Source organism: Desmodus rotundus, chromosome 12 (genome assembly GCF_022682495.2).
Source record: "Desmodus rotundus isolate HL8 chromosome 12, HLdesRot8A.1, whole genome shotgun sequence".
In the NCBI taxonomy this organism is placed as follows: Eukaryota; Metazoa; Chordata; class Mammalia; order Chiroptera; family Phyllostomidae; genus Desmodus; species Desmodus rotundus.
Window position 1 is genome coordinate 20,691,938 of NC_071398.1, and position 15,027 is coordinate 20,706,964.

The 15,027-nt window shown below is 45.1% G+C and overlaps 1 protein-coding gene across 1 annotated transcript; it reads left to right on the forward strand.

The window, feature by feature from the left end:
* Positions 1-2,246: 2,246 nt before the first annotated feature.
* GABARAPL2 (GABA type A receptor associated protein like 2) lies at positions 2,247-12,471 on the forward strand. Its single transcript, XM_024556060.2, has 4 exons — positions 2,247-2,395; positions 2,726-2,781; positions 3,957-4,129; positions 11,862-12,471. Exons 1-4 carry the CDS (start codon positions 2,362-2,364, stop codon positions 11,950-11,952), a joined length of 354 nt encoding a protein of 117 aa, XP_024411828.1. The 5' UTR covers positions 2,247-2,361; the 3' UTR covers positions 11,953-12,471.
* Positions 12,472-15,027: the final 2,556 nt, after the last annotated feature.

Here is a 15,027-nt window from a genome sequence, read left to right on the forward strand (position 1 = left end):
TAGGCACCGAACTGCAACCCAGTCATGTGCCCTGACTGGGAATCGAACCAGCAACCTTTCCGTTTGCATGACAACACCCAACCAACTGAGCCACATTGGCCAGGGCCAAAACAAAACTCTTAATCCGAGTTGGATCCTCAAGCTGGATCCATCCTATTTCAATAAATGGCAATTTCATTCTTCAAAACATCTGGACTTTGACTTGTCCCTCACACCTCATATCCCGTCTATCAGCAAATTTTGTCAGCACTACCTTCAAAATATATTTAGAGTACAACTGTTTTCCACACCTGCACAGACATTTTCTTGGTTTAAGCCACCATTTTTCACCTAGATTATCACAATACCCTTTTAAAAATTGATTTTAGAGAGAGAGAAAGGGGGAGACAGAGAGAGAAACGTCAATGTTGTTGTTTCTTATTTATATATTCATTGGTTGATTCTTATATGTGCCCTGACCAGGACAGAACCCACAACCTTGGTATATTAGGAAACACTCTAACCAACTGAGCTCTCCAGCCAGGGCCTCACGATGGCTTCTTACCTCGCCCTCTCACTTCCATCCTCAACCCACTGTAGTCCACCTCTACGCAGAAGCTAGCCGGGTCACTTAAAAGGGGAAGTTATATCCCGTCACACCTCTGCTTAACATGAAATTAATTCAAAGATCAAGACTGTTTTGTTCTAGATCTTTTAATCTCATCTCCTGACACACTCCCCCTTGTTTATTCAGCTCCAGCCGCAAGGGGCTCCTTCCTGCTCCTGGAAGGTGCCAACCACTTCATCAAATCAGCATTCCATCACAGCCCACTGCCTAGCCACCAACACTGTTTTATTTTCCTAAGCAGCACCTATCCCTGACATTTATTTTTTGTCTTGTTTCACTAGAATGTAAATTCCATGACAGCTGTTTTTCCCAACACCTGGAACAGTGTTCCTATATACAGCAATGACAATATTTGGTAGGAAATTTAAAGGATTTTTCACTTCTTTAAAAACTAGCAAGCAAACAAAAAACCACTTTGGTTGCTCAGAAACACAATTTAAAAATAATTTCAGAATGAAACTAGGTTCCACAGCATCCATCAGGAATTTCAACTGTGGGAAACGATGACTGACAATGTTCAAACACACAGGCCTTTCAGGTGCATCAGAAGCACAGGCATGTGGCAAGGATCATGTGTCCAATTAAGCGAATATTCTTGTTACATATTCACCAGCTCATAAACATGTGATGACCTAGAGCAGACTGCCGGGATGACTTTGCTAAGAAGAAAGGAATGACATCACTGGAGATCCTGAAATCTCAGGCGGATGACACATACACACAGAGCTTGGGCTGGGATTGCTGAATCTCACTCACACTGCCTGCCAAGGAAGCCCGTCATGACCAGCTACCGGGGGAATTCTCCAAGTCTGAGAGTCACCTCTAACTCCTCTGCCTATTAAGATTAAGGGGTCTCTTTGTGATCAGTGTGAGGGTACAGTTCTCAAATGCATATTTCTAGTAGCTTTTCTTAAATGTTTACTCAAACACATGTTCGTGAATAAAGGATCCAAGGCAACCTATCATGGCTGAACTTAACACTGAACCCCCGGATTGTCATCAGTACCTCTCCCCACCCTGTTACTCCACACAATACTCTCTAAACTGTCAATGTCCTACCAGGGGTGTCCAACCTGCGGCCCAGGGGCCACACGTAGCCCGGGATGGCTGTGAATGCGGCCCAACACAAAATCGTAAATTTACTTAAAACATTAGGAGATTTTTTTATGATTATGTGTCACAATGTATTTACTGTGTGGCCCAAGACAACTCTTCTCCTTTCAGTGCGGTGCAGAGACGCCAAAAGGTTGGACACGCCCCTTCACAGAACCCGTGCCAGCAGTAGTCACCAGAGACCGGTCTTCTGTTGTACACAACTCCAAAATCCCCCTCTAGTCACTAACGCCCTAGTCAGACTTCCTTCAAGCACAGTCCTCTGTAAGAACTCTATCCTATCAGCCAGACCCTCAAACCCCCCTTTCCCGGTACCAGCGTCCACCGAGACACTACTGTTTCAATTCCCGAATACCTCTTCCCAGTCGCCAATTTCCTCACATAAGCCCGTGGAGCCTACTGTTTACACCCGGTGTCTCCCTCTCCAGTCCCACCCCTTTGCGTGTGGCCTGTCCCCGCGGGCACCGCGTCACTGGGAGCGGCGCCGGAAGCCCCGCCCCTGCCGGTTGCTAGGCGCCAGCAGCCGGAAGTCCCGCCTGCTGTGTAGTCGCTGCCGCCGCCGCCGCTGTCGTTGTTGTTGTGGTTGGTGCTCTGAGGTCCGCGGCTCCGAGAGCCGGCTGAGTCCCTTTCACGCCGTCGCCATGAAGTGGATGTTTAAGGAGGACCACTCTCTGGGTGAGCGTCGGGCCACTGGCCGGGCTATGGGGGCCGGCGCGGCGGGTGGTCCCCTCCCCCACTTGGGCCGCTCTGGGCTGGGCCGGGCAGGGCGGATACCGCTCTTTGGGCTAGTGTCTCCGAGGCTCCAGTCTCCAGACCGGCTCCCCACGGACCCCGTGCGGCCTCCGGGAGGCCTTCCCGGGAGCCAGGAGACCAAGGACCGAGACAGCCGGGACTCTCGGATGAGGGCCCAGGGCGTGCGTAGGTCGCGGGGGGGAGGAGGGAAGCGGGCCCGGGAACCGGTCGGCGGCCGGGCGCCACTGTCATCCCGGTGTGTTTCTCCCACAGAACACAGATGTGTGGAATCCGCGAAGATCCGAGCGAAATATCCGGACCGGGTTCCGGTGAGTGGACTCCACGCCCCTTCACCTCACTGTCACCTCTGTCTTCTAGTACTCAAGAGAGGGCCCAGATCATTCAACAGTTGACAAGTTGAGGTTCCAGTCCCGGTACAGCAGCAGCCGGGCCAGACTGGATTAGGGGTTGACCGGGGCCCGAGCGTGAGGGGCTGGAGATGGTGCTGTTTAGGGTGCTTGAGAGCTCAATCTCCAGATCTAGGCCAGTGAGCTGCCTGAGCCTCTAGGCTCCCTCGGCAATTATGTAAGAAACGATATTCTAGGACAGGGCAACAGGTCACTGCCACTTGGGGGAACGGTGGTGGAGACAGACCATCACTTTGGTCTTGGAAGTGGTACTTTAGTCTCGGGACAGTCTCATCCTTAACTTTGAGCCCCCATCTTGACCTGACTTTCAGCTCACCTTTCTCACCCTGACCCTGTCATCCTTTCCTGACAAAAAGAAAAAGAAAAAAAAATGCTGAGAATCCGCTGAAAACTCCTTCTCCTATGGTTTTTTCTTAATCAATATTAAATATGATCCTATATTTCTTCCATGGTATGGGGAGGTGGTTTCTGTAATCTTTATTGATTTTTAAAGGATGTCAGGCCTGTTAGTGTAGCTCATTGCTTGCGAACACTTCCTGTGGACTGTGGAGAGGGGGGCAGGAGGGACAAATTTGAAACCTGGTTCAGAGAAAAGCAACAGGCCAAATGAAGAGCTGGGTTTCTGGCTGGCTGGGAGTGCCAGTGGTTCCCATTAGTCCATCCATTCTCATTTCCTGTGTTCCTAGGGATCCTAATTCCCCTGTAGTGCAGATCCATTCTGGGGTCTTGGAATAACAAGGCTGCAGAGGAAACCCCCACAGATATTGCCCCATCTGCCCAGACAAAATATTGAAAAGCTTTGTATTAAAGGCTGTGTTTCTCTTACGCATGCAGAGATCAGGGACGAGAAATGTTAATAATTGACCACAGAATAGCACTTACTGTTTCCCTATAACACATTTATATTGGTTCTTAACTCCAGAGTGTGTGGTTTAATAAGTCAAGGGCATATTTCTTCATGTTGTGCAACTCCCACCCACCTCCTTACCCACACACTATTTTCCTCAGTTCCCTGACAATGCCAGGCCAGAGCCTCACATGGGAAATCCAGTCCTGACCCCTCTTTGCTTTCCCAGGTGATTGTGGAAAAAGTCTCCGGCTCTCAGATTGTTGACATTGACAAACGGAAGTACCTGGTTCCATCCGACATCACTGTGGCTCAGTTCATGTGGATCATCAGGAAAAGGATCCAGCTTCCTTCTGAAAAGGCAATCTTCCTGTTTGTGGACAAGACAGTCCCACAGTCCAGGTGAGAGATGTTTACTGGTGTGGGCCATCTGCTTGGCTGCTTACAGAACTCAACATTTTGCAGGTCTGAAAATTCTTACAGCTCCTGGCTGGAAATCTAGATTTTGTGCTATCTAACGTCAGGAACTGAAGGAAAATGAGGGCCACAATATATGGGAGTGTACTTAGGGTTAAGAAAATCAAACAAGACGTGGACTTAAAAAAAATGATGAAATCATCCAGCCTTGGACCCCCCCAAGAACCCTTTAAAACAGTTGAGGGCTTAACTTAGGCTTGAGCCACTAGTAGAACTACAGCCTGAAATGGTTTTCTCCAAGTGACTCATTAACCAGGTCCTGCCATTCTCCACCAGGAGCTGGTGTGCCTCGCCGAGGTGGAGCTTTAGTCAGTCACCCTAGCGCTTGCTCTCCAAACTTAGCCAACTCTGCAGCGGTGCGAGTCTCTAGCTGCACCTGATCTTCAGTACACTGGAATGGCTGCTGTCCAGCCAAGGGCTCCGAGGTCTCTCTAGAGACTTAAGCCACCCTTACTGCCATCTTTTCTTGCTGTCAGAGTCTGACTGTGGTAATAGGAAAAAAATCAGTCTAGTTCTCTGGTCCTTCTTTCCCTTACTGATTGAATACTTACACGCCCTCTGCCAGATACTGGCCCCTCTTCCTTGAGTGTGAGTTCCTGGCTGCATCTCATCTTTGTGACTCAAACTAAGTTTCATTTATTGTCCCCCGCCAAAGTAGTATTTCTAAAAGCTAAGGCTTTCAGAAGCCCTGGGAAATAGTGTAATGTGGCCAAAAGAATGTTCCTTTTGAAAATCCTTGAAAGCTCCAGAACAGGCCTGGGCCATATTTTAGTCCTTTTCCTATGAAAGGTAGAAAGCTCTTTTTTGATCTTAAAAAGGTTACGTTTTCCTTCCTATCACCTGCAATTTCTGCAAGACCTTGTTTCCTCCTTCCTGGAGGTGGCTTCTTTAGTGGGAGGAAGTATGTGACTACGACTTGTGGCACTGAGTTTATTTCCTTGGATTCTGATCCTCTGATACTGGAAGGAAATGAAGCAGGTTTCAGGGCCATTAAGATTACTCTAATGACTCAGTGTTAATCTTGCCATTAAAATGGCTGCAAATTTTAGCAACTGCCCCCTCCTCCCATTATCCCTGAGATATAAATAGAATTGGAAATGAGCCCTACCTGGTGTGGCTCAGTGGATTGAGCGCTGGCCTGTGAACCAAGGGGTTGCAGGTTCAATCACAGTCTAGGGCACATGCCTGGGTTACGGGCCAGGTCCCCATTAGGGGGTGCACAGGAGGCAACCACACATTGTTGTTTCTCTCCGTCTCTTTCTCCTTCCCTTCCCCTCTCTAAAAATAAAAATAAAACTAAAAAATATATATAATCGGAAATGAAAAGTGATTCTCAGGGCAGCAGAGGCTACTTCAGGGCCATTTTCTCTCCATCCTGGGTAAGAATGTGCCCTAAAGCAGATTTACACCAGAAATCAGGATTTTAGAGCCACTAATGAGGGCCCCTTTGTCGATGCCCTCAGGACCTTTAGCCCCAGTTTAGAACTCCTGCCCCACACTTAAAGCAGCAGTGTTTTGTTTGGGGGTTTTATTCTTAAAGACACATTTGTTTACAAACAAGAGACCTGCGACATCTTGGGGCTTTATGCAAATACTGCTCACCTGATAGCACAAAATTGCCACAGGGTCTCCTTCCTAAAGCTGCTGTGTGACTCAGGGTCTCCATTTCCTTCCCCAAGGCAGTTTAGCGGCCTTTTTCTCAGCTCTTTCCACTCCTTAGGGAAAAGGCCCAGAGTTCCTCTCTCTTAACCTTCAGCCAGTGCTTGCTGCCTTCAAAGAGCCTGGGAAAATGGGTTGAGAAAGGATGAACCCAGCCCTACAGGAGCCCTTCCCCATCCAGTAACAGACAGGTCTGCACAAGGATCGCTTAGATCTGAGGCTTCCATTGTACCCGCCTTGGAGCGGAACTCTGGGGGAGTGTCCTGAAGACAGGTGATCACCCTGTACAATGTCCGTGATTATTGTTTAGTATTAAAATGTCGATTCTAGAAATAGAAGCAAGTCCCTCAGAGTTTTACTTCCTAAATTCTTTCTGAGTTCTGTTTTTTAAAAAGGGGGAATCTCAACTACCTTCTCTCATTTGGCATTGGAAAGTCCTCAATTCTCTGCCTAGGTTCCTGCATCCAGAATCAGGCCAAAAATGAAAAGAAAACTGTGGGTTGGTGCAGACAGAACTTGAGAAAGCACATCAGTGTTTAAGTTTCCCAGTCCCAGCATTGGAGGGGAACCCAGGCCTGGCAGTGGTGCCTACTTTTTGGTCTTGTTTAGATTTAGAACACAGACAAGAGTCTCGTTAACCTGGTTTTAATAGAAACAGGAGTGTATTATTGAATAAAATGTCTCTAGGATGTGATGATTTGAGAATGTTACATTGGTAAACCTGTGCTGTTTAATATTATGGTGTTTAGTTGCTTCTGGTTCTTAAAGAGGTACTAAGTAAAACGAAGTTGTGATGTGTTATAGTCCATTCAAACTTCATTTAAAAATGTGCTTAAATCAAGCACTTTGATCATTTCTGGGTAAATACCTCTTCAATAATAGGGTTTATTTTAGCCAATAAATAAGGTTTACTTATATCAGAGAAAAATCTGATAAAAGGAACAAGCAGTGATTAATTTTTATTTTTTAGAATCTTGGGTGCCGTCAGAATCATACTGACTTTCCCTTTGAGGCATTATCTTTCCAGGATCCACAGCAGGGTCCATTGTCCTCCCACCTCACCCCACCTACCTTCCTCCTGCTGGAAAAGAGATAAGTGTAGGTCCAATGGAAGCACGTGTGCTTCAGAGCAGATGGGTAGCCAGGTGTGCCTATCAGTCCAGCTAATTCATGAGTAAGGCAGGATCCCACAGCTTCCATGACCTGACCTTGGTTGCTGGACAAGAGAAGGTTCTGTGGGGAATGGGCATCCACACAGTTGTAGGTCAGTCTCCCAGTTCATAGGCTGTTGAGTAGCTTAAAATTAATGTTTGCCTGAGCAGCATGGCCGTTCCTGGATATGGATTCTCCAAAAGGCTTTTGGTTAGTTTGTTTGGATCTGTGACCCTGAATGGAGTGGTGGGAGACAAGGTTTTAAGGGGCAATCTAGGTTCATTCCATTCAGTACTTCAGGGTCCCACCACACCTCAGATTGGCTCTATGGCCTGAATCTGCCATTGGCTTTTCCCATTTCCTTCCCCGTCAGACTCAGAGCTTGGAAGGTGGGAGTACCTCTCGTCCACAGCAGCATCCTTCTAGGATGAGTGCATGTAGTACTTGATGCCCCCGTGGTATGCATTAGTATTAGACTGGAGGCCACCTCTGCGTGTCCTCTGCAACCGGTAACTTAGGCAGGAAGCCTTGGAGTTGAAGTGCTGTTTGCGAGTTGTCGGGTTACCCAGCGAGCCTGTGCAGCTTAGCCAGGCACACACGTCAGAGCTGCCTCTGTGCTTCAGAATCCTCAGGCGTTCCAGCAGCGGGCTGCTCACTGCTGTGTGGCTCGGCCTCTGCGAATTCTGAGAGGGAAGGTCATCTTGGAGGCTATGGAACTTGTCATACTGACACAGCAGCCTTCTGCAATAGACTGCCTGCCGACTATCCCTTTAATGGGACTTAAAAACCTTTTTAAAAAAACTATTTGTGGCCCAGCTCTTTTTGGCTCCAGGCCAAGTTACTCTGGCTCTGTAATGTCTGTGTCCTGGTACTACAGCGCTGTTTTCAAATCATACTGTACAGATGTGCCAGCCTTCTTTCACGGTACCCGGGGAAGCTTCGAAATCAGGCGTTCAGTCACGGGCTGCTGAATGGGTGTTCGGCTCCTAGCACTGAGTATTGTCAGTCTTCAAGTTCTGCCCAAGGGGTACCCTGAGTATAAGGACACAGTGCTACTGCCAACTAAAGTTTCCACACAAAGCTGCGCGACAGAAAAGGAGAACAGTGAGAGGACTCTTACAGTCATTAGGCACAGCCCTCTCGTTGTCAAATTACAGGATCTGAAGGAGAGAGTGCTAGAGCTGGGTACTCAGTGTGTGATGCAGAGGCTGGCGGCAGTGGACTTACCTGGGACTTGTTAGAAGTGTCATGGGCCCCACCTTGGCCTTCTGGTGATTACGAATGCTTGTTTGTGCGAAGAGCACTGTGCTAAAGAAGATCTCTGCAGAAGGTACAGGGATGCTGACACTGGGGCTTTAGATCTAGCTGTGAATGCACTTGGAGGCAGCACAGTGTGGTGGTAAGAATGTCTCCTGGCTTTGCGACCTGGGGTAAATGATTTGACCTCTCAGCCTCACTTTTATATATGAACTGTGGATTATGATAGTACTTGCCTCATAAGATTGTTGTGAGGATGAAGAGTTAATGTATGTAATGCACTTAGAACAGTGCTTGGCACATTTGTGTTTGCTGTTATAGTTAGGATTTTTATGATCAGCCTCTAGCTGCTGTGGCACTGGTTAAGCAAGTTAAAAAACCCAAGCTTTACTTTAAAGACAATGGAATCTAAAGACAGAAAATCCCCTGATTTTCCCTACCTCCCACCTCAGAGACTCAGAACCTGCCTTAGACTGGTGTCAGTGGTCACTGTTCACTGCAGACGGACCAGAGAGTCTGGGTGGGACACTAGTGTTTGTAAAGCTACTCAAGTATTTCTAATTCAGCAGGTCTTCCAGCCTGCAGAACTTAGGCAGATGGAAGCAAACTTGACATTGGCACCAAGGGGTGGCTACCTTTGAATTACACACAGTATCTGTTACTTCTGTGTCTAAACCCCTGTGGTAATAGTGGGGAGATGGTTGGGACAGGTCTCATCAAGGTCACCCTAGACACTTAGACAGAATGGGGCAAAGGGAGCTGTGGCCGTAGCTGTAGCTGTGTTCCTCCTAGCCTCATTCTGAGCAGTCCCAAAGAAAAGCCGAGTTCCTTGGGGTATTCCCAAACACCAGGGTGAAAATCTTGACAGACCCAGCTACTTGTTCAAGCCCTTTGCTAGTTGCTGGCTCCTTCCTCCACTTCCTGTCATGTCACTCTGCTTCCTGATCACAAGGCTCTTAAAGATAAGCATCTTAAAAAAACAAACAAACAAAGAAAAAGGACAGGCATCTAGCCCTGGCTGGCTAGCGCTGGTTGGTTAGAGCGTTACACTGAGGTTGTAGGTCAGTCCCCGGTCAGGGCACAAACAAGAAGAATCAACCAATGAGTGCATCAATAAATGGAACAACAAATCAGTGTTTCTTTCCCTTTCTGTCTTTCTAAAAAAAGCAATTTAAAAAGTATATTTGAAAAAATATACTCTTGAAAAATTCTCTCCTCCTTTGGCAAAGGGACTGGTTCTCAACCTGGATGCACATGAAATTATCTTTGGCATTTTAAAACATGCTGATGCCTGGGTCCTGCATCTCCAGAGGTTCAGATTTAATTGGTCTGGCGTGGGGCTTACGCATGGAGATGTTTTTAAAGCTCCCCTTTATTTCTGATGTGCAGCTAAGGTTGAGACCCCCGGTGTTCTCATGAGCAAGGGTTCCTCCCTTTACCCACTGCTTCCCAAGTCTTCATGTGTTCCAGGGCAGTGCTGTCGATAGGAATGGCATGCGAGCTACATTTGTTATTTTAAATTTTCTAATAGTCATATCAAGAAAGAAAAACATGTGAAATTAATTTTAATGTTTTATTTATCCAGTATGTCCAGAATGTCATCATTACAGCACGTAATGAAAATTGAAGTATTTTACATCCTTTTTCCATACTAAGTCTTTGAAATCTTGTGTATGTTTTATACTTACAGCACGTCCCAATTCAGTGAGCCACATTTCAGGTGCTGAATGTAGTTAGTGGCTACTATATTGCACAGTAAAAATATGGGACATTTCTATCATAGCAGAAATTTCTAGCAGACAGTGCTGTTCCAGGGAGTCCTTATTTTACAAATTCCAGGTTAAGAGATCCTCACAAGGAGCACTGTTCCATTGTAGAAGATGCTGGTGACAGGCCATTTCATATTCCTCCTCATCCACCCCCACTTCGTTACTTAATAATTCTTATCTACCCACACAGTCAAATGGGCTGAGCTTGAAACCGGGTGGGAAGAACAAGAAAGGAAAACCTCCCCTTTACAAATGCAGCCTGTGATGGAGGTCCCACCCAGCCTGCCAGGAGCGCAGCAGCAGAGTGGGGCAGTCACTGCTTCACTAGCCTGAGGCCCTGGGCCCCTGGTTATGCACCCCCAGTGGCCCTTGTTTCACTGAGTCCTGCATTTGGCATCTCTTGTGATCTGTCCAGGCTGGTGACCTCAATGGCTGGCTCTCAGACTGTCGCTGCTCTACTGCTGGTTCTGGTTGACCTCACCACTCATGGTTATGCTGATGTTTGCACATGTCTTCAACTCCTTCTTATCTCTAATAGTACAGTCAGTGGCTAGAGCTCCTCCAGGGTTCCAGGTGGTACTAGTCTTAACTCTGCAGCTGGTACAGCTCAGTTTCATGGCAGAGAACTAGAGTAGTTCTCCTCAGACTGCAGTTGAGGCCTGAGCCTGGAGCCAGCTTTCCTAGCCATGTGTTTCGTTTGAGCAGCGTCTATTTCTGGAGGGTTTTTAAGAAGGTTGGCCAGGGCTCCTTTGGATCTCGGATATAATCTGAGAGATGTCTGCATTACACGTGAGGAAAATAACTTCTCTTTGATGATGCTGACACAGGTCTCTGGAACTCAGGAGTTTTGGTGGGGGAGCTTCCACAGAATGAACCCACTTGTACGTGCATGTCGGGTACAAATTAGAAATAGTCAGTAAACCAGCCCGAGGCAGAAGAAAGCTCCCCGTACTCTTCCTTTCCTTGGTTCTTCACCCATACAGGGATGGGCCTCCTAGGCTCTTAATTTTGCTTAGTTTTTTTCCGCTTGCCCTCAGCATTCAGAAAGCATTCTAAATGTACTAACCAGCCAAGGCCACTCCAGGAGCTAGATGGAGTTGGCCTCTGAGGGATTAACTTTGTGTGAGGGTACTTGCCAATGGCATTGCCCTGGGTCAGGAGAATGGACATTTGATTTTAGTCTTATGATTCCCAGAGGCTTAATTTACCTTAATCTTTTGTGGCTCCATTTACCTTCTTTACAACAGGAATGTGGTACTACTGGGATCCGAATTTCTTTTTACCACCTACCACCAAAGGTGTGGGAGAGGGTCGTCAGGTTTCTTATCCCTAAGTCATCTTTCTGCCAACACCTAGACTCAGCAACCAGACCCACTTCTCAGTGTTGTTTTTTTCTTTTTAAAAACTTCATTGCAACATAACTATGCTTACAGAAATACACTCGTTGGTTAATAGAATGCAATTTAAGTTTAACTTAATTTTACATGATTTGGACCAAAAACTTGGTACATGGCTTAAACATTAAAAAAAAAAAAAAAAAAAGATTTGCAATCAGGTTTATTTTTCATCTATTACAAACGTATATAAAAGATCCTCCATCAAATGCTGCTAAGGGACTGGCAAGAACCTTGAGAAATTAATCCTTGATTTGTCTTTGAAAAATAACATGTACTGTAAAAATTTATAAAATTAGTGCAACAAAATAGTGTTGCAGTGGTTCGATACCAGTTTACTAAGTTCAGTAACTAATGGATGCTGAAAATGGTGGAGAGCGCCTATATATACATGTTCAGCGTTGTTTTTTGTTTTTCTTTTTCAAGCCTAACTATGGGACAACTTTACGAGAAGGAAAAAGATGAAGATGGATTCTTGTACGTGGCCTACAGTGGAGAGAACACGTTTGGCTTCTGAGAGCCAGTGCCGGGCTAGGTGTACCGTTCCTGCTTGTGTATCTTGTAAATAGGCGGCCGTTTCAGTTCCTCTTCCAGATCCTCTTCACCTTAGACCTATCAGTGCATTTGTAACTGGATTGATTTCTTAATATATTGGGAGGTTTTTGTTTCCTTAGACTAGTAAATTATCATACAGAGTTTTATTTTGAGTTTTTCTTTTTGTGCGCTGTCCTCACAGCTATAATCTCCAGAGGTCTTGTTCCTCTGGGAATCATATTTAATGAAGGCATTTCCATATTGAAGTGAGATAGGTGGGGCATTAAAGTGAAAGGGAAGAAAATGATGCATTTATTCTGGATTATGTTTGAAGTGTTAGATGGCTAAGTATTAAAAGCATCCAAATTAAATCCTTAGCAATCAGAACACTTGCTTCACTAGATTTTGCCAACTGCCAGTTGGTTGGACTGAGCTAATCTGTTCCTCTTTCTGAAACTATTAAGGTAAATAATTAACAATAAAACTTCCTCTTATAAAGGCATTGCGGTGTGACTATGTCCTTTATTCACCAACTTTTAGATGTGTCGGAGAAGTAGCTCCTACGTCTGCCGGGCCAGGAGGAAGGTTTGTGGGGACATGACAGCACAGCCGCGAAGAAGGAGCAGTGGCCTGTGTCGTGAAGAGGGACTTTTTTTTAAGTAGTTAATATGGTCACATGGTTCATACCAGACCTCTATAACAAGGTGCACACTGAGAGCTCCCACCACTGTCTCCTGACTACCCTCACCCTCACCTACGGGAAACTGCTTTTACTGCCTTCTCGTTTCTTGTTAGTATTTGTTCTTGGAAGTACAATTAAATACAAATATATATCCTTATTTTATTTTTCTTATACAAAAGAAAACACATATACTTATGTATATTGCTTTTTTCAATTTAACAATATATCCTGGTGGTCTTCCATATCAGTCCATAGCCTTTCATTCATTTTTACAGCAAATTGTATTGTGCTGTGTGGGTATATGATTATTACTTAACAAGTTTCCTATAAATGGCACTTGGGTTGTTTGCAGTCCTTTACATACAGTGTTGGGATGATAACTGTACACATACGGCCTTCGCATGTGCCTGTACTCGTCTAAGGGGCTGCTCTTCCGTCCCTTCTTCCTAAAAATCAAGATTTAAATTTTTCCAGGCCCATGAGTTTCATAATATTCTAAGAGGAAATGCTTACTTTCTAGATCTTCCTCAGACTGTATTGGAGGCTACATAAATTATTAGAATAAAGAAACCAGGGATCACCCATCAGTCTAAGAACATGTAGTGAAAATGACTGTCAGATTTCTACTGGGGAAGAAAAACAAAGATCTTTAGCTTCATCTTTACCAAATTATATAAGCAACCTATCAAAGCTCTCTACTGATGTCAGCTTCCCAGTTGGGATCAGAAGAAATATTCTTGTCATAAGATCTTGTTGGTCTTTCCCGAACCTGACCCAATAAACTCCGTGGTCCTCTCTACTGGTGCTTTCAAACTAGGAACAGAAACTGACCTCCGAGTGAGCAAGGTAAAGGGGAAGGAACAAGTTCTGTGTTTCAAGCAATCTTGTTGGCAGTAACATAATACCCAACTCAAACTGGCTTAAGCTCTAAAAAGGAAATTTATATTTCAATTCTCAAATAAGGGTGGTTTACTGGCTTCAGGCATAGCTTGAACCAGAGATCCAGTGATAACATCAAAACTCTTCATCTCTTCGTTTTGTTTTCCTCTATGTTGACTTCATTCTCAGGCAGATTCCCCCCACATTATAGCAAAGATGGCCTCACCAGCTTAGCAACTCCAGTAGAAGGAAGAGCATTTCTTCTGAGAACAATGTTAAAAGTCCCTGGGCAGATTCTGGCCTTGCTTGACTTGTACTAAACAGCCCCCTGCTTGGGGGAGGGGCTGATTGGGTGGAATGGTGACACCCTTCTTAAGCATGTGAACAGAACAGGGTTATACAGACGTGAAGCTTAACAAAGGCCTTTGACTTGTTTGTTTCACAACCACAAACCACAAATGACACTGAGAAGAAATAGAGGGAAGAAGAAAATCAAAAGGCAAGTGTCATTGAAGCCAACTGTTTTTCTTTCTTTTAAAAGTAATTTATGCCCTGGCTGGTGTGGCTCAGGATTGAGTGCCGGCCTGTGAACCAAAGGGTTACTGGTTCAATTCCCAGTCAGGACACATGCCTGGGTTGTGGGCTGGGTCCCCAGTAGGGGGTGCACGAGAGTCAATCACACATTGATGTGTAGGCAGTGTGATTCCCACAGCCATACTGCTACCAATGGCAGAACGGAGACACCAAACTTGAGATTAAGAGGGAAGACAATATTAGCAAGTTCTTATTATTTCATGATGTTTGTTTTTCTTTCTTTACAGTGTGCCCCACCCTATGCCAGACACTGGGGTACAAATATGAATAAAGCATTACCCCATCCTCTAGGAGCTTATGTTCTGGTGGTAAATCAACACATGAATAATTACAGAGCAGTGTTGTAAGTGCTATAATAGAGAGGAGTATTGGAACAGAGGAAAGAATAACTATTACCTATTAAAACTATTGAAGAAAGACTTACTTGTAATATCAATAAAAATGGATTTGTCAATCTTGCCTTAAAATGAAACATCTGAGTGAACGATTTAAAAAACTATATTAGTAAATAAAATTCAGCAGTATACTCAATCATCCCCAGGTAGAACTTAGCCCAAGAATGGGTTACATAGTTCACATGTCTATTAATAGAATATACCAAGTTAACAATTAAAGGAGAATATATGGTATAGATGAAGAAAAAGCATGTGAAATAACTCAGAACCCACTCCAATTCCTCTTAGCAAATTAAGAGAAGGGAACTTCTTTAACTTGACAAAGGCAATTCATAAAAAGTCTACAGCAAGTGCAAATATCATATAAAGCTCTGGCAAATAGGCAGTGTGGTACCGACATTGGGATAGCAAGTCCACTAATGGAACAAACCCCAGAAATAGATCTGTGTATAAAACATGTCAGAGGGGGCACGAAAGATCACTAGGGAGATGATGAACCGGTCAACAA

Bases quoted from the DNA above. Each gene is read 5' to 3' on its own strand.
- GABARAPL2 (XM_024556060.2), top strand. From the start codon at position 2,362: ATGAAGTGGATGTTTAAGGAGGACCACTCTCTGG. The intron at 2,782-3,956 runs GTGAGTGGACTC...TTGCTTTCCCAG, and splicing joins AATATCCGGACCGGGTTCCG to GTGATTGTGGAAAAAGTCTC. The intron at 4,130-11,861 runs GTGAGAGATGTT...TTCTTTTTCAAG, and splicing joins AAGACAGTCCCACAGTCCAG to CCTAACTATGGGACAACTTT.